A 20,537-nucleotide genomic window follows, 5' to 3' on the forward strand; every position below is an offset into this window, starting at 1 on the left:
AATAACACCAGTAATGTTATGATAACAGACAGCTGGTGTAGTTTCTTCTGATAACACCAGTAATGTTATGATAACAGACACCTGGTGTAGTTTCTTCTAATAACACCAGTAATGTTATGATAACAGACACCTGGTGTAGTTTCTTCTAATAATACCAGTAATGTTATGATAACAGACAGGTGGTGTAGTTTCTTCTAATAATACCAGTAATGTTATGATGACAGACAGGTGGTGTAAAAAATCTATACTGTTATATCATGTGACAGTGAGATACTGTAGTTGTTTTTTATAAAGCTACTGTACTGTTATAACAGATTGTTAGAATTATAAAAAGAAAAAGTGAGACAGATACTGTTGGTTCTTAATATAATTATTTTTATATTTTCAAGTAGGGTAAATTTTATTACCCTAAATTTGTACAATACCAGCTTACCTTTACCTGTTTATTCTGTACATTGTTGAGACAAAAGGTAAGGTTATTATAAAGTCTTATATTTACAAATACTACATATGGGTGTCAAACTACAAGCCAGAGCTTTGAGCAACATGGCTGCCAATATATCTCACTATAACAAGTGCTTTAGGACCACTCAATCTAAACAAACATTTTCATAGCAAATGGTAGAATTGCATCAGGTTTTGTATAAATGAATTCTTACCAATAATACCATATACAAGATACATATTGTTAGATATGCTTCAAAGTCTAACAACGAAAGAGTTATATTTTTCTTTTACACAAGTTAAAAATGTTTATTTCTAAAAATCAATTTCTTTAAATATATAAATTAATCTCTACTCAGAATGCTTTTCCTTATTTTGTAAAACTTTGTTAAAAAAATGTACAATTTAAAATCATATCTTTAAATGAGTAACTTCAAAAGGCAAAGGCAGAGAGGCAAGTTTTACTAAACATTTATTCGCAGCACTCAGTAACGCAACTTAGAGACTCATAAATATGTTGTGCATCATTCTTCTTGTTAAATTTAAGCTCTTTTTAACTTTTAATTTTAATCTACAGTTTTACCACTTTGATGTAAGCTCTTCAAATATTAACAAATACAACATGAACCTTGAGAAGAGTAGTTTTGAGAAGTACTGTCAGGCACTTTCCGAAACATGAGGCATTCAGAGAAACCAGGCATGCTGTAATGAAACTTAGGTCCTCAAACACTTACGTATTGAAGTATTTCAGTTACTGTTTTGAAACTTTAATTACTGAGTCATAGTGACAAAATGTTCATAAATAAATTAATTTATTAACATTTTATGTTTTACTATTGAATAAAATACTGAAAACAGTTCAAAGAATGAGATGTTTTCACACTACGTACTGAAACTATTATTAAACAAACACTAGAACTGTTTTCTCAAAATATTTGATTTTATCAGTGACTGGTTAAACAAATGTGAAACATTAACTTTTAGAAAAGTTGTTATAAAACAGTGTTAAAGAAGTTACAAGGAATGATACTGAGAAAAATTCCCTGATGATAGATAATACTGAGTTCAAAACAAACCAGGGTTAAAAATATTAACAACCAATATTACAGTCAAATTTTCAGACTGTAACATCAAGATGGAATTCTATCTGTGAGATTCATGATGCTCATTATTATGTGTGATCTTTGGAATATTATAATTTAATTATAGGATAATACAGTTCTCATAAAGGTTATTCTATGTTATGATATGGTATGTTATGATACCCATAAAGATTATAAGAGCTTCCGAGTATATAATTTAGTTTCCACCCACCCCTCTAGGTCGTAAACTGGTGTCAAAAGTTGAATAATTACCCCAAAATTAGTCCCCAAATTAGTTTTATCTTTATATTTCTTTATAGTATCATAAATGAAAACCTTCATACTAGTTTCAAATACAGTTGTTACCAACATCTGATCATACATTACTAAATGTTCCTGTAAACCTGCAGTTGTAAGCTGGAAATAAAAATTTAGCTTCTGACATACAAACCTCAGATACGTGAAATTCTAATCAAAATTAATTCCTAATTTTGCCACCAGTTTTAATATTCATACTTGTAGTTTTCTGATTCATAATTTAGATAATATAAATTTCTGCATAGTAGAGAAACATATGAACATGTCCTAGAAACATAAATCTCAAAAACACAGTTACTGGCTTACTAAAGCTCTTACAAGACCATTACTTTGTATAAGATTCAGTTTTATAACTGTGTGTGTAAGTCTAAACCTTTCAACTTTCTAATGTAAGAAATGTGTTTTGACTCCTTTTGTATACCTAAATCAATTTAGGTGCATGAATAATATTATGGCACTGTGCCTAATTTATTATTAAATTTTATACAGCATACTAACTGTTTGATTACATTATGACTGATTTATTTTATCTCCCAAAAATTAAAATCAAGAACAGACTCTGTGATGCTGCACTCTTGTCACAAACTGCAATTCTGCTTATTCAAGGCTTATCAGTACTGTCTGGGTCAACAAACCAAAAAGTCTTCTATAAGAAACACAAGAAACTTGTAGACATATGAAATGTTTATGTTATTCAGATCTTGAAAACTGTCATGGTTTGTACCTGTACCATCAGACAATGAAGAGACCCTAAACCCAACATTAAAGGCACTTAAACAGCACAGCAAGCTAACCAAGATCAGTCATCACTTGTCAGAAACCACAAGCACCTGAATATTATAACAAAATGAGAACCTCACCATCAATTATGGCTTGTTCCCAAGTTGTTCTCTTTGTTGAATAATATCTAGAATTTACATTGTAAGAGTCAAAACAAATCTCTTATTGAAGCTTCAGAAAAGGAAATCCACTGTCAAATGATAGAAAAGAGGTAACCAGCATATGACAAAGTAAACAAATGTTATAGTTGAAAAGACTCATAAAAGGTATGATGGAACTAGGGCAGTGTTGTCCAATATCTTCACCATGTAATAAAGTTAAGCCTTTCACTGGTTTTGTTTTTTTTTCTATTCTTACATTAATACCTGAAATGTACATATTTCTCTCCACATTACTGTATTTTGTTGTGTATCTGTCTTGATTTCGAACAGTTTAAACCTCAAAGCTAGTTTCAAAAGTTTGTCCATTTGTTTTATTAAAATTGCATATATTTTGTATCACGTGGTGAATGTGGTTGCTCAATCCCCACATATTTGGCAAGCATCAAAATCCTATTGGATACCACTGGTCTAAGAGACTAACAAATGACTGGTAACACAGTATGGTCAGACTAAGTGACTGTTAGCAATGGTTCCTTCTAGAATTCTAGTCTACAACTTACATTCACATAAGCTTACACAGCTAAGTGTAGCACATTCTTATGATATGACAAAAAAAAATTTGAAAGTACTTGTTATATGTTTATATAAGCCCTTCCTGGACAAGGTGTGCTGACTGTATATACAACAGTATTTCCTTAAATTATTGCACATAATACTTTAACATATAACTTTCAAAATCTGAAAGTGAGCTTAGACAACTGTTAACTATTCAGCCATACCTGTACAAATTATATATTTAACAAAAAACAGCTGAAAATAATCTCATTAATGGACAGATGGAGCCACTTTCATCTCACCAGATGTTAACACCTGAAAACCACTTGCTTTCAGAAATTTGTACTTTGATTCTTTAGTAAAAATAGCAGAGACAAAAGTTAGATTTTGTCTTTTAGCATGAAGATGGAAAACCTATCCAAACTGCATATGCCAACTGTCATGAATTTCCAGCTTTCCTGATCTGGTGAGCAGATGGCACTGCAGCAGTAGACTAGTATGGTCACCTGGCCACTGTAAACATGACTTCCAACCAACAAGGGCACGCTGTAACACACTGGCGAGAATAATTGGGGCCCCAACCCTTGGCAAAGCTTATGCGGACAGCATTATGGTCAAAAGGTCCATCTGGAAGTTTGGCATTCTCTACATTCTGATAACATTTGGACTTTTCAAAATCAAATATTTTAACAGAATAACCTGGTAAGACTTTGTAAACAGTTAGTGGCCGGGTGTTGGGAAGGTCTAAAGTGGGTGAGTTAACAAACACAGGATACTGGGACCGGTTGTACATCCACACACCTTCTCCCTCTTTCCAAAGGGTTATTCCTAGTCCAATATTCTGTCTGCTCCGAATAACACCCTCTCTACTTGTTCCCCCAGTGAGGGTTCTCAGACACAAACCACTACCTTGTGGCAAATCATAAAACACGTTGATGCCGTTCTTGTGGACGGGGAAGAGGCGACCGGTTCGAGAACGAAGTTCCCAATAGGCCAGTGTACACCAGGGGTGCTGCGGGGGAAATTGACCACTACTGTCTCCTGAAATTAAAGAAATTCACATGTCAGTAAATTCTTCAATGCACAACAGTATCATCAATTTATACTTACTTATTATATTAGTAATAGGCCTAATACCTAATATATTATGATATGTATAACTGTAATTATTCCTAGGCAAATTATACAAAACGTACACACAAGAACAATTGTTGTATCAAATTAATTAATGGAAGTATCCGCTTATGTAAGGTTTAAAACTTGTTTAATATGGTTGTTGATAACTTGGTGAAACGTTGTAACCCTACATGTATATCCGACAATAAAACACATCTTGAACGTTATAAGACAAATAGCGTTCTGACCACTGCGTTACCTGTTGTAGACCAGACTGCCCAAAGAAATCTATATTATGCTAATCATGTCGTCGGCAGAGGATATGACAAATAAAAAGAAGCTTTAATAATATTACTAAACACCGATTTAACTCGAAATCACTGAGGGCCTAGACTAATAATTTAATGTTGAAAAATGTAATATGCCTAATAATTTATTATGAAAACTACAGTTGTAATTGTTCTGGTGTCTGATTCTTAGTTTTCATGATAGATCTTTAATCGTAACAGTGACAGTCAGCATTTGGCAAATGGAACTGAAAAGCTAAAAAAATTTCAGTTTCTGATCAGATGTTTCCAAAAGTATATTAACCGGTTAAAACTCAGGGAACTTGTGTAAATATTTAAAGTATATTAATATACATTTTGATGTGTTTCCAAGATATCTCCATGAAATGACATGTTATTAACACTTTATAAAATTATAACGATTTCACGTTAATAACAAATCACTACAACCAGGGGCGTAGATCCTGGGGGGGGGGATATATCCCTCTTCATTTTAGGTGGGGGTATTGTGCATACAATCATCTCCCCCTACAGTTTGGTCTGTTGAATTGTTTTATTGCATCACAAGCCTACAAACTGCGTGTCTGTTCTTGTGATTCTCGTGTTCTTACCAATCGAATTACATAATTAGGCCTAGATGTAGGCTTTTTCAGTAGCCAAAATGTACATCTTTAATATAGGCGTATTTCTAAGCTTTTCGATCTAAGTGACAGTTCGTAAGTATCAGTCAGTAGGCCTAAGTATACATACAAGGCTTGCAAGCACTATCACAGAATCTACCTTCGTCTTGTACGTAGTGTAAGATTAAGTAAAATTTTCATCACAACAGATTGAACAGAGCATGAAATTTGAAAATATTACTCCCAAGCGTAAACTCCTGTGATCTAGATCTGGCAGGCCATTTGTAGCTTGTATCTGCATCAATCTTATGTGTATATTGTGCGGTTTTCCTACACCATTTGTTCTTGTTTAGCCGGTTTTATTGTCGAACGCCTTACTCTCCTCAGCTGCCCATAGTGTACGTTTATTGTACAGTTAACGACAGGTTCGGGCCGCTTGGATCCATACACGCCCTACATTACCCCCCTCCGCTCCCTTTAGTCTGAGCCTCGATTTTACAACAGAGCTCATTAGACCTGTGTTTGTGGCCCTCATTAGTCCATAAAATTTCAGATTATCACCACCCTCTAATAAAGTGCTGGTGCTTTATGGTAAAAGAACAATATATTCTCTTATCATAGATAGTAAAAATATTGTATTTTCTTGTAGCCTGAAGCCTCTACTCGAATTGTGTTGCTAGTTTTTGTTTAGGTGTTTTTATTTAATAGACGGGCTTATAGATATTATATCACAACGTGTTTGATGAGTTTTAACAGGAATGTAATATATTTGTGATTGTTTAAGTATTTTTCAAGAAACTTGTAATTACTTGTGTTGTAACTAGCACACATTATTGTTCCAGCGATGCCCAGGCGGTCAGTCGGCTTGCTAGTCACTGTGAGGTTCACGCGTTCGACTTAAATACATTGTACAGTTCAGTCCTACTTCCATTCTGTTCTATCTTCGTTCGTTGTACGTTAGAGTTTTTCAATAAAGACTTATTTTAACATGTTGAGTCATCTGGGAAACAAATTCCAATTATGACAAGCAAGCGTCTGTAACTTTCCGATATTAGACAGTTCTGCAAGCCAGTGACAATGCAGATGTAAATAATCCAACGACCTCAAGCAAAGGAATAGAAACTTGTTATACAGAGGAAATACCATGTTCATCAGAGGACGAGTCTGAAAATACTTGTGCAACTATTGCACATCATGAACCACCAGATAGTTGTGAAACAAGTTTGTGCAGCATTGAAAAATCTGACACTCCACAGATACAGTGTGGAAAGCCATATCATCCAGACACACGACTGAAAGCAAACTATCAAAATATCAACTTCCGGGGCAAGTGGTTTTAAGAGTTCCCATGGCTGCACTTCGACAATCAGACTCAAAATGTCATTTGCTTTCATTGTGCCAAGGCTGAAAATAGAGGCCTTTTTACAGGGAAATTGGAGAGGCCAGTGGGGTATACCTTCATATCAGTTTTTGCAACTGGAAAAAGGCAAAACAGAAATTCAACGAACATCAATCCTCCTCTCAGCACAGATTCGCTATATCTCCAGAAGGTTCACTTGATGTAACTCCAGTGACTGTCCAGCTACATGATGGAAAAAAGAAGCAGAAGGAAGAATACAAAAGAAGTCTAGCCAAAATATTCAGAAGTTTACGTTTCTTACTGTGTCAAGGTTTAGCATTACGTGGACATACTGATACGGAGGGGAACTTCCTGCAGTTAATAAAGCCCCTGGAAGAGGAAGATCCTGAGTTGACGGCCTACTTGTCAAAGAAAACCACATTCACATAACCCCAGGCTTAGAATGAAATAATGGAGATGTTCAGCCATCAAATACTGAGGAACACAGCACACGAAGTGCAGCAAAGTAAAATCTTTGCATTAATGGTTGATGGCACTCAAGATGTTACAGGTGCCGAACAGGAAGCAATAAGTGTACGATACGTAGATGAGAACCTTGACGTCCATGAGACATTTCTTGGTTTGTACATTGTTTCCAATACAACTACAACTTACCACTGTCAGGATTAAGAGCACAAACTTATGATGGAGCCGCTAACATGAGTGGCACGTACAGTGGATGTCAGGTAAAAATAAAAGAGAAGCAACCATCAGCATTCAGTGATGTCGAGAAACCTACTTGTTGAGAAATTTATATGCAAAAACGGCTCGTTTGGGTTGAGAAAATATTTTACATAGAAGAGCGAACAACGTTTCGACCTTCTTCTTTCTCGACATCACTGATTATTAATAATGCAACATGCAGTTGAAGCTTGTGAATGTGTTCGAGATTCTATCCAGTGGGTACATGAACTTGGTGTCTTGCTTCAGAGGTCAGGTATATACAAGACAATCTTTCAAAATATTGTATCGTCAGACAGCCATAACGGTCCAGTTAAATACATCCGCCCACTGTGTCCAACACGCTGGTTGTGCTGCCTATCTGCAATTACATGTGCTAATGATCACTACAGTGACATTGTTGATTCTTTGTCTGAATTAGCAAATGAAAAATCAGATGTAGCAGTGAAAGCACGAGGAATGCTGGACAGATTTGACAAAGGAAAGACAGTTTTAGGATTGTTGATGGCTCAGCATCCATTAGCTGCATTAGAGGAACTAAACCGTGCATTCCAAGCAAAATCAGCGACAGTATCTGGCATGATTGAAGCATCTGCAATGACAGTTGAGAAACTGCTGGTATTGCGAACAGAGGAAAATTACAACAAGATATTTGATGAAGCTGAGAAAAAGGTAACTTCCCTAGATCTGGTGCCTATTGAACTACCACGTATTCACAGACCCCCCAGAAGGATCACAGGTGATGGCTCAGCACACCATTCTGAAACAGCTAGAGATTACTACAGAAGCCAATATTTTGAAGTTGTGGACACAGTCATAGAACATCTGACCACTAGATTCAATGCAGACAACAATGACTTGAGGCAATATCTGGCACTTGCGAACATGATCACATCTGGCAAGATTGACAACTCGGTTATAAACTTCTATCCAGAAATCTCTGCACAACGACTCGAATTTCAGTTGTCCATGTTCAAAGAAACAACAAAAGCAGTATTTCTGAAAGGTGCGAAGGATGCTTACTGTAAAATGCATGAAACAAGCCAGCAGATGTTTAGTGAATGTTTCTTCTCATGAAAATTTTGCTTGTATGTCCAGTATCCAGCTGCAAATGTGAACGCAGCTTTTCTGCATTAAGACGGTTGAAGACGTGGTTAAGGTCAACTACGTCTCAGTGCCGCCTCAACCATGTGGCAGTTTGCCACACTCACAAAGATGAGGTCCACAAGATGAATATAGAAGAGCTTATGAAAGAATTCATAAACAGATCATTACAAAGGAGGTCTACATTTGGGAACATGTAGACTAGAGGACTAAATGAATCTTACTTCAATGAGAAGTATGAATAATTATGTGCTACATTGTATTGATGTGTAATTTTCAAGAGTTCCAAAGATATTTTAATTATTTTTATCAAACAACATGAACAGTTTTTCAGTATATATAAAGTTATCAAGGGTAATTACTAATTTTATTAATATTTGAAAACATAATTCATACAATGAAAGTTATTAGTAACATTGTCAAGTTTAATAGCCATCTTTTATACTGTGCAGTGTGCAGGAATAAATTCATGTGGCAGTTAATTTGTGACATATTTGTCTTTATTCTATTAACATTTTGAAAACTGTTCACTTATACAAACCTACATGGAAACCTTGAAGTATCGTGGCAACACGATTACTCTGTGACTGCATGTTTACAGCTTTCAGGCTCAAGTAATCACAGATTACCAATTTGTAAATTGAACAGTTCATACAAGTGGTTACAAAAATCATCCCCCCCATGGGATGTAAAAAATCTACGCCCCTGACTACAAGTATAACAAACGTTTGTCAGACAAACAGAATAAGCACAAAGTAGTAGGAAAGACCTTAAAATGTGGAAAAATAAAGTGTTCTAAATACGAGTAAAACAAACGTCTATGTGTTCTAAATACGAGTAAAACAAACGTCTATGTGTTCTAAATACGAGTAAAACAAACGTCTATGGTACAAACGTTATGTTTATTAGCAATGTTTCTGGGCCCGGCATGGCCAAGCGTGTAAAGGCGTGCGACTCGTAATCTGAGGGTCGCGGGTTCGCATCCCCGTCACGCCAAACATGCTAGCCCTCCCAGCCTTGGGGGCGTTATAATGTAACGGTCAATCACACTATTCGTTGGCAAAAGAGTAGCCCAAGAGTTGGTGGTGGGTGGTGATGACTAGGTGCCTTCCCTCTAGTCTTACACTGCTAAATGAGGGACGGATAGCACAGATAGCCCTCGTGTAGCTTTGTGCGAAATTAGAAAACAAACAAACAAAAAGCAATTTTTCTGGCTCTTGGTCAGGCATTAACAAACCGTGTTACATAGAATAAAAGACTTAGACAGTTTCAACTGAATTACCTTGGACCACACAGCATCAATGAACATTTTTCTTTCAAGTAATCACAGGTTCAGTCTTTACCACCTCTGATAACTTATATAGATACTACCCTAATTATTATTATTGTTAACAAATTACTATTTTATCATTGTTAGAAATTATGTTTATTACTTTGTGTTCTTTCAATTTATAAAATCCAATTTCTATCAATCTAAATCTGTGTTCCATTTTCAGAAATGTTCTAGAACCCGTTCTGCATTGTTTCTTCTAACACAGAACGTGCTTTGATTAGAATCTCTGTATATTCTTACCCTTCAACTATACTGTCTAAACCTATATTCTGCTATGTAACACGATTTAAACTTCTAGACCAATTATTAACACTTTTTTCATTATAACCGGATAAGGTCAACAGTACGTATAATATGACGTAAGGGTTAACAAGTATTCATTTACTCACACTTTTACAAGTTCTGATATTAAATATTTTTTATTATTGTTTCTCAAGCTGTACTTCATTTCGTCTTTATTTTAGGTAAACCTAAAGATTAACTAAACTCGTAACAATAATATAATTTACGTTGCATCGTTTTTTTATTACGATTTATGACGTAATACGTATGTTTTTATTATTATTATTTATTCCGAACTCTTTCCCTGAAATACCACTAAAGACAATTAATTAAACACAGCGTTTCACATAAATAAAGTCGAGTTATTTCGTTGTCGGTAGATGGCAATGTTAATCAGACACTTAAAATACTGTATCCACTACTGAGTCATGAGGACCAACAAAATGACGAGACTTCTGTTCTAAGGTTTTGCATGAGGAATGTATGGCTCGTAACCACCGAGCACAAAATTTTAACAGGTAACTTGTAACTTACTCTCTACCAATAAAAGTGTTATACTGTCCTGTAAATATATTTAAATCACCCAATACGCAAGGCCGAACGCAAGCTATCAAAACAGTGTATGTTTAAAAACTAACACTTGTATATATATATATTATAATTTATAACATAAATGAACAGATACGCTGCAAGCACTACAAACAAAACAATCTGTCCTTCGAAAGACGTAAATTACGTTCCAGTATCATTACACAATAACCTTTCCTGGAGAGACTACACCTGTTTTTAAACAAATAACAGACTTGCACATTAATAGCAACAACATATTAATCACGGACAGCTTAAAAAGAAATTAAGATCGCCACCTTTGATCACGTGAAATACAACACAATGACAATATGCAACATCTACTTACTACAAAATGTCATTAAATGGCAAACAGTTTAGACAAAAAAATAACAACACATGTCACAAACAGATACGTGACAGCAAACAGTTTAGACAAAAAAATAACACATGTCACAAACAGATACGTGACAGCAAACAGAAAGAAAAACACACAACCAGAGAACAAAGACACGTGACAGAAAACAGAAAGTGAAAACACACAACTAGAGAACAAAGACACCTGACAGAAAACAGAAAGTGAAAACACACAACTAGAGAACGAAGACACCTGACAGAAAACAGAAAGTGAAAACACACAACTAGAGAACAAAGACACCTGACAGAAAACAGAAAGTGAAAACACAAAACTAGAGAACAAAAACACCTGACAGAAGACAGAAAGTGAAAACACACAACTAGAGAACAAAGACACCTGACAGAAAACAAAGTGAAAACATACAACTAGAGAACAAAGACACCTGACAGAAAACAGAAAGTGAAAACACACAACTAGAGAACAAAAACACCTGACAGAAAACAGAAAGTGAAAACACACAACTAGAGAACAAAGACACCTGACAGAAAACAGAAAGGAAAACATACAACTAGAGAACAGACACCTGACAGAAAACAGAAAGAGAAAACACACAACTAGAGAACAAAGACACCTGACAGAAAACAGAAAGTGAAAACAGACAACTAGAGAACAAAGACACCTGACAGAAAACAGAAAGTGAAAACAGACAACTAGAGAACAAAGACACCTGACAGAAAACAGAAAGTGAAAACACAAAACTAGAGAACAAAGACACCTGACAGAAAACAGAAAGTTAAAACACACAACTAGAGAACAAAGACACCTGACAGAAAACAGAAAGTGAAAACACACAACTAGAGAACAAAGACACCTGACAGAAAACAAAGTGAAAACATACAACTAGAGAACAAAGACACCTGACAGAAAACAGAAAGTGAAAACATATCTCACGGAGAGATACTGGACAAGAACCTTTTCAGGAACAAGAGACACGTGACAGAAAACAGAAAGTGAAAAACATATCTCACGGAGAGATACTGGACAAGAACCTTTTCAGGAACAAGAGACACGTGACAGAAAACAAAGTTAAAAAAAAAAAACATCCTCAAGACCAGAGTCACGTGACGGAAAACAGAAAGTAAAAACACATCTCACGGATAGATACGAAACAAAAAACGGAAAGTAAAAACATTTCGGGTACAGGTACACGTGAGATAAAATGGAAATTGAAAACACATCTCAAGAACAGATATACGTGACAGAGAATAGAACGTGAAAACACAACTCACGGAGAGATACGTGACAGAGAATAGAACGTGAAAACACAACTCACGGAGAGATACGTGACTGAGAATAGAAAGTGAAAACACAACTCACGGAGAGATACGTGACTGAGAATAGAAAGTGAAAACACAACTCACGGAGAGATACGTGACAGAGAATGGAAAGTGAAAACACAACTCACGGAGATATACGTAACAGAGAATGGAAAGTGAAAACACAACTCACGGAGAGATACGTGACAGAGAATAGAAAGTGAAAACACAACTCACGGAGAGATACGTGACAGAAAATGGAAAGTGAAAACACAACTCACGGAGAGATACGTGACAGAAAATGGAACGCAACGTCATATCTCAGGGACATAGATACGGAATACTACAATGGAAAATAAAATATGGTACAAAACGGTTACGTCCATTCAACAACAATCAAGTACTTTCAGTCGTTGGGTGTATAAACTTTAAATATTTATTATTTATTACGAATATTGTTCACTAGATGGCACCAGCAAACTCACTGACGTTGAACCTGAATATTATCAATGCAAAGTTACAGCAATGTGTTCATAAGTTCGGACTTGGTTAACACGGGTACCAAAAATTTATAATTAATAATCCATACTCGTGTGTCTGTAGAAGATGCTGCAGTCACATTTATGACAGGCCTAACTTTCAGGATTGGAGAAGCCACATGATATGGTATTTACACAATCTAGAAGAATATATGTCGCTTAGACTGTATGTGTTAAATGTTGCTGAATGGGCTGAAAATCCATGCAGTCCATGTGGAGATAACTAGGTAAAAGTAATATTACTATTATACTTTAGCACAAAACATAACGGGCTATCTGCGTTCTGTCCACCACTGAGGATCTAACCTTGGATTTTAGGATTGTACTTTCGTAAACTTACCACTGGCCCAATGGTGTAAAAAACTACAAAATTAGTTAACAACAATAGCTAAAGTCAAAACAAAAAATTTATTCACCACATGAAATAAACGACTATGATATTTACTATATTCTACTGAACCATATTTGGCATTCATTTAATATATACATACATATGAATGTATCTCAGAACGACTGAAACGGGTGTTAACACTTTTATTGATCAAGAGAAAACAACGTTTCGACCTTCCTGGGTCATCTTTCTTAACCTGAAGATAGGAAAGTCGTAACATTGTTCTCTCTTTATCAGTAAAAGTGTTAACACCCGTTTCAGTCGTTCTGAGATACATTTTTATTTCAAGTGGGTTTCTCGTCATTAAGGATATATATACATGATTGTATCAATAGCTTGACCACTGTTTCGGGGAAAGAAAAACGTGTGAGAAAACTTCACGAAAAGCAACCAGCATTGGAGCAAATTCCCCAACCCTCTATGTCATTTTACCTCCCCCAATCTACAACAAAACAGACTTTCCATCTAACGTAAATCCACATTAACTCTCTTTATGTTTAACCATATTATGCTGACGAGACTACATCGCTGACTTTCTACTGGTACACATAATATAGTGTACACAAAAACAGAGGGCATCTCACCAGGTCATAAGGGACCGTCTCACTATTCTCACCAATACGTTCAGAAAACCAAATTAAAACCTCTAATTACTTTTCAAATGTAACAGTAATGCTGATGACGACAGTGGTGATTTTCTTTCATAAACAAACTTTTTAATACAAAATATTACAGCTTTCAACAATATTGAACATTCTTCGAGCCATATTGTTCCACTGTTAACATCACACGCCAAGTTCTACATCTAAGATTATTTCAAATGTCGCTGTTCAACAAGTGGGAATTGAAAGATAAATACACGCACCATAAACAGTACATACTTACTATGCCTCTTAACTGAATCTATTTTTGATGGAATATGTGCTAAAGTAACTTGTCTTTGTTGTCAACATAACCTATACTACGAAAACGTTAAGCCTAAAATATTGTTGGCGTATTTTGTAAAAACCGTTTCTTCCAGCAGGTTTCTTTAATTATACGAGATGCTTTATATTTTGATTGTTTAATTATTGTACATACTGTAAGGGTAGGCGACCGTTGTCTTTCCTAATGAAGGGAGTTGTGGGGGCGTTCTTGGGCGGGGATCATTTGCAAACAGAAATAAAACTCGTAACATATGTGTCTCAAGGTATAAATCACCGGCACAATATGAAACCATAAGCGTTTAATGTTCTTATCAATAAACATTCAATTTTATAGTCAGCATCTCGGGCATTAAGTTTCTTGTTCGTTACTTCCAGCGGTGTTTTCATTGTTATGTTCTGTACCACTAACTGTCCACATCTCATTACCTTCAACTGTTTTCCCTGGTAATTTTACCTCAGAATAAACCACTCGTTGTTTAGCTCGGAAGTCTTTAGCCTAAAACTAATAATTCACACACCTCTAGGTTGTCTACGCTTACTGTGTTTATTTTCTGTCCTCATATCGAAAAGTTACCTTTGTAAAAATATCCTTCTTAAGGCCAAATTTTTTTATTTTGTTTTTTAACTGAAGGCCATATTAAGAGAGCGCCATCTACGGAAATACATTTTAAGTTCAGGAATATGCTCCTCGATCTTCTTTGGCATCCAAGGCCGTGATGGAAAAGGTCATATTTTGTGAATGACTAACTTTCCTCTACGTTCTCCCAAGAGTGAGCTGGTCGAAACCTATGGGCCACATTACCAAGTAAGGGCTGGCTGAAACCTATGGGCTACTCTACCAAGGCACTTTTTTCGTGGGCTACTGACGCGCATCAACATCTCGGCCTCCACCATTTAATCTACAGGGTAGGTATGGTTCCTGCTCGCGGATGTTGCTCTGTTATAAATGACTGATATATGTAGCTTCAAGGCCAACTTTTTCCGACGCCATGTCACTGCAAGGTGCATTCCGAAAACAGCAGCCCGCGGGCCAAACGAAACTCTCGTGCCGTTCTCTCACTGCTACTTTACGGATCAACCAAAGTAGTAGTTGGGGAAGACATTACGATAGAAAGACCTTACAGTTTTTTTGTGAACATACTTAGTTTAGGGAGGAAAATATTTCACAAACATTTTAGTTTTGAAGTTTGTTTAATAAAGTCCATCAAATAAAAAAACGAAAATACTTGAACGTACACAAACATTAAACATATCAAACACAACATATAAACACTAAACATACACAACATGTCAAACACTAAACATATCAAACACAACTTACACAAACACACATCAAACACCAAACATATCAAAACACAACTTACACAAACACATAAAACACTAAACATATCAAACACAACATGTCAAACATAAAACATCAAACACAACATGTCAAACATAAAACATATCAAACACAACATGTCAAACATAAAACATATCAAACACAACATGTCAAACATAAAACATATCAAACACAACATGTCAAACATTAAACATATCAAACACAACATGTCAAACATAAAACACATCAAGCACAACATGTCAAACATAAAACACATCAAGCACAACATGTCAAACATAAAACATATCAAACACAACATGTCAAACATAAAACATATCAAACACAACATGTCAAACATTAAACACATCAAACACAACATGTCAAACATTAAACACATCAAACACAACATGTCAAACATAAAACATATCAAACGCAACATGTCAAACATAAAACATATCAAACGCAACATGTCAAACATAAAACATATCAAACACAACATGTCAAACATAAAACATCAAACACAACATGTCAAACATTAAACATATGAAACACAACTTACACAAACACATGTCAAACATTAAACATATCAAGCATAACATGTCAAACATTAAACATATCAAACACAACATGTCAAACATAAAACATATTAAGCACAACTTGCACGAATACAACATATCAAACAACTTACACAAACACATGTGAAACATAAAACATATCAAACACATGTGAAACATTAAACACAACTCACACAAATACAACATATCAAACATTAATAACTTTATATTACAAAGAAGCAGTTAAATATCAAATCCAGCTGGTTGATCTACCCACAGTTTCTGCTACAAAGGTTGACTCACAACCAGATCTGCCTGGTTGATCTACCCACAGTTTCTGGTACAAAGGTTGACTAACAACCAGATCTGCCTGGTTGATCTACCCACAGTTTCTGGTACAAAGGTTGACTAACAACCAGGTCTGGCTGGTCGATCTACCCACAGTTTCTGCTACAAAGGTTGACTAACAACCAGATCTGCCTGGTTGATCTACCCACAGTTTCTGGTACAAAGGTTGACTAACAACCAGGTCTGGCTGGTTGATCTACCCACAGTTTCTGTTACAAAGGTTGACTAACAACCAGGTCTGGCTGGTTGATCTACCCACAGTTTCTGATACAAGGTTGACTAACAACCAGGTCTGGCTGGTTGATCTACCCACAGTTTCTGATACAAGGTTGACTAACAACCAGGTCTGGCTGGTCGATCTACCCACAGTTTCTGCTACAAGGTTGACTAACAACCAGATCTGCCTGGTTGATCTACCCACAGTTTCTGTTACAAGGTTGACTAACAACCAGGTCTGGCTGGTTGATCTACCCACAGTTTCTGATACAAGGTTGACTAACAACCAGGTCTGGCTGGTTGATCTACCCACAGTTTCTGATACAAGGTTGACTAACAACCAGGTCTGGCTGGTTGATCTACCCACAGTTTCTGATACAAAGGTTGACTAACAACCAGGTCTGGCTGGTTGATCTACCCACAGTTTCTGATACAAAGGTTGACTAACAACCAGGTCTGGCTGGTTGATCTACCCACAGTTTCTGATACAAAGGTTGACTAACAACCAGGTCTGGCTGGTTGATCTACCCACAGTTTCTGATACAAGGTTGACTAACAACCAGGTCTGGCTGGTCGATCTACCCACAGTTTCTGATACAAGGTTGACTAACAACCAGATCTGGCTGGTTGATCTACCCACAGTTTCTGATACAAAGGTTGACTAACAACCAGGTCTGGCTGGTTGATCTACCAACAATTTATTTAACAGTAATAAACTAAAACGATATCAAATTGTACAAACGCAGGCTGATATTTGGTGACTGAATTCGAACCAGCGACAAAGAAATTGTGAATCGAACGCCCTAACTACCAGGCCTCTGTTACATTAATAACACAGATCTGTGAATTTAAACTTTATAAAAGTTTTGTCTTTAATTACAGATGTTCCATAATTCGGCTACGCAGATTTCGAAATTCATTTTTTTTTCTATCATGTAATGGTTTTTTTTAAAAATTGGGAAGGAAAAAAAACTCTATCTTAGACCGAATTATTACTTCGTTTACCACAATGAAATTTATTATTATTATGTTTCTTACGTTTGGCTTCTAGACCCTTCGATAACAATCTCAAGTCGCGATTGGTCTAGAGAAATCTATATGCAGTGGTTATGAACATTTTAAGCAAAACGAAATGTGACGTGATTTTAATGAAAATATTTAATTTATGTGAAAGTACATACGACGTTTTGTGAAAATGTATATGTGATCGTGGAGAATGGATATCAGTTTTTGATTCAGCATACAGGATAACAAGTAAAAATATCCAGATAAACCATCGCAGGCCTGTGTAATTAGTACAGTGGTCATCGATAAACTAATATACTTCATTCTGTTCACTTCTTCTAAAACTCGAAATTCACGTCAGGATATTAAAAATATATTACGAAACTACGATTTATTTATTTATTTAAATTAGAACATTAACCACAGCCATATACACATGAAGTCAAAAGTACTCGTAAAATCACACCAGACACTAGTCGTGTACAATCTCACGTAACCCTAATTCTAATGAAACTGTATAACTGGAGGTTGTCTTTCTATATCATCGACATCTTTCTGCTACATACCACGCGCAAGCCGGGAATGTCGGTCTGTGTGACGTTCAGTTACGTCATACTGTACAGCGTATTAATTTCATCGACACTCAGACTGCAGTGTGTCACAATGAACGTCATATGAAGAATATTTCAATTTTAACTCTTTTTTTTTTTTTGCAAGGTGGTAAAAAGACAGCACTGTTCTCCGAAAATATTCATCACGCTTGTGAACCAAACGTAATTCGAGCACTAAAAACCTAATGCACGAGATCATGAAGCTGATTCCACATTACAAAGTGATTAGAAGTCCACAGTTCCATTAACAAACAGTGAATAAAACTAATGCCTACAGTGATCGAAATCAATAATTACCGCTCGGGAACTTTGTAGTTAATGTTCAAAGAACGTAGGGGTGGGAGGTAGTACATATCTTATGTCAGTACATCTTTCTAGCGCGTCAGAAAACAGATGAACTGTATGTTTATAATCCAGTTTTGTTCACGTATCAAGTCAAGAAATGTTAACCCACAATACATGTTTGAGAAGTACCACGTCTCGTGCTCGGACCTTGTTGCACTGTTAAGTTATTTAGCAAAGAAAGGGGCCTTTTGTGGGAACCAGTAAGAGCCACTTGCTAGGGTCATATTTAATGATCATCTCCTTCCTACCAGTCGGTCATCCAGGTAAGGGGGAAAGTTACTTAGTGTGGTGCCATAACAACCGCAAAACATTCTTTTAAGTTCGCGAGCGGCGTCTGCTGGGGACCATCCACAAAGTGATCCACTGTGTAAGCTAAACCCTCGCCTGAAATCTACAAAATAAATTGGACGGCCAAAGGGTGATTTTTCACAATTTTCTAAAGTTTGTGTAGAGGGCGCAAATTTAATTTATTTGGTTATAGTAGCAGATAAAATCTTAAACGAATTAGTTAACCTGAACCAAAACAACATTGTGTATAACGATTAACAGACCATGTTTTGGGTCTTGATTTTTAAAATAACCTGTTTATGTGAAGTTAAGTTTGGCTTTAACTATCTCAGACACCAATTCATAATTTTCGTACAATCGCAGACTTCACTACCAACAGTTGTTGTCGAAATATTTAGTCATCGTTTTAGAAAATTACCGAGTTTCAAATAAATAAAAATACAACTTGTAGAAAAATCTCTATAGCACGAAGAATATGTCCTTCATTGTCTATTGTACTCAGTCACATTTAGTCTACAAAGTTCGATCAGAAGTGAGTTCAGCCCCTTTAACCACACGTCTTCAACAACCTGTTTATGTGAAACGAGCTATACTTTTTTGTAGTTCAATTAATCTTATCAACAACTGTTCAAACATGGCAGCTCAGAGAAATTTTGAGATCGTACCTGCTACAACACTCGATGTGAAAATACTTCGATGAAATCACCCGTTTTCTCCACAATAAATGTGGGACACCCTGGTAATTAATCACAATATTTTATTATAAATTTTTGTTTAATTGCATACAACATAGGGGCACAAAAAACAGTCAAGTCATGGACCAACACGTAAACGAAGTTTGGCTTTGACTATTTCAATCTCGAACTAAAACTTCTGGAACAAACTTCACTACCAACAGTTGTTACCGTTGCTAAAATATACTGTAAACATTTGAGAAAATCACTATTTTTGAGTTTAAAAAAAAAAATAAATCATGAAAACGTTACAGTGCAAGTACAGATAGACAGAAGGACTTAAAAATGGAGAGACAGATACAATACAGACCACCCAGAATTGCAGTCAGACCTTCATCACACCAATGTACCTGCGTAACTACAAGTAGAACCAAAAGTTCCTAGTTTTAAGAGATGAAAAACATTCCCTGTAGCACAATTCATATTTCACTGTCCGTTGCACTCAGACTCATTTCGATTACAGAGTTGGATCACAAATGATTTGACTCCCTCTTATTGGTAGCTTACGTCATATTACGAGAGACAAATATAAAAACATAAGATGACCAATCAGAGCCTTTTTCTCTACAGTATGGCGCTAGTCCTTTTTTGTCATTTGGAAAACGTTAAAACTAAATAAAGAATGAAAGTTTCACTCCACACGAAAAGAGGTTAACAATACTGGTCCTTTTCCATGGAGTAAACATGAGAAGTTAGGTTAACAATACTGGCCCTTTTCCATAGAGTAAACATGAGAAGTTAGGTTAACAATACTGGCCCTTTTCCATAGAGTAAACATGAGAAGTTAGGTTAACAATACTGGTCCTTTTCCATAGAGTAAACATGAGAAGTTAGGTTAACAATACCGGTCCTTTTCCATATAGTAAACATGAGAAGTTAGGTTAACAATACTGGTCCTTTTCCATATAGTAAACAC

General features: G+C 35.9%; 1 protein-coding gene across 3 annotated transcripts in view; it reads right to left on the reverse strand.

Annotated features, from left to right (window-relative positions):
* Positions 1–356: 356 nt before the first annotated feature.
* The window catches only part of LOC143224696 (mothers against decapentaplegic homolog 6-like), a 30,129-nt gene continuing 9,948 nt past the window's right edge, over positions 357–20,537 (reverse strand). For 2 of the 3 annotated variants that reach the window (XM_076452890.1, XM_076452892.1), the window contains exon 4: positions 357–4,321. In XM_076452890.1, the coding sequence (XP_076309005.1) occupies positions 3,783–4,321 (539 nt within the window). In that variant the 3' untranslated portion in view covers positions 357–3,782. The remainder of the gene's footprint in view (positions 4,322–20,537) is intronic. The other variant, XM_076452891.1, reaches the window with a different exon arrangement.

Source organism: Tachypleus tridentatus, chromosome 9 (assembly GCF_004210375.1).
Source record: "Tachypleus tridentatus isolate NWPU-2018 chromosome 9, ASM421037v1, whole genome shotgun sequence".
Taxonomy (NCBI): domain Eukaryota; kingdom Metazoa; phylum Arthropoda; class Merostomata; order Xiphosura; family Limulidae; genus Tachypleus; species Tachypleus tridentatus.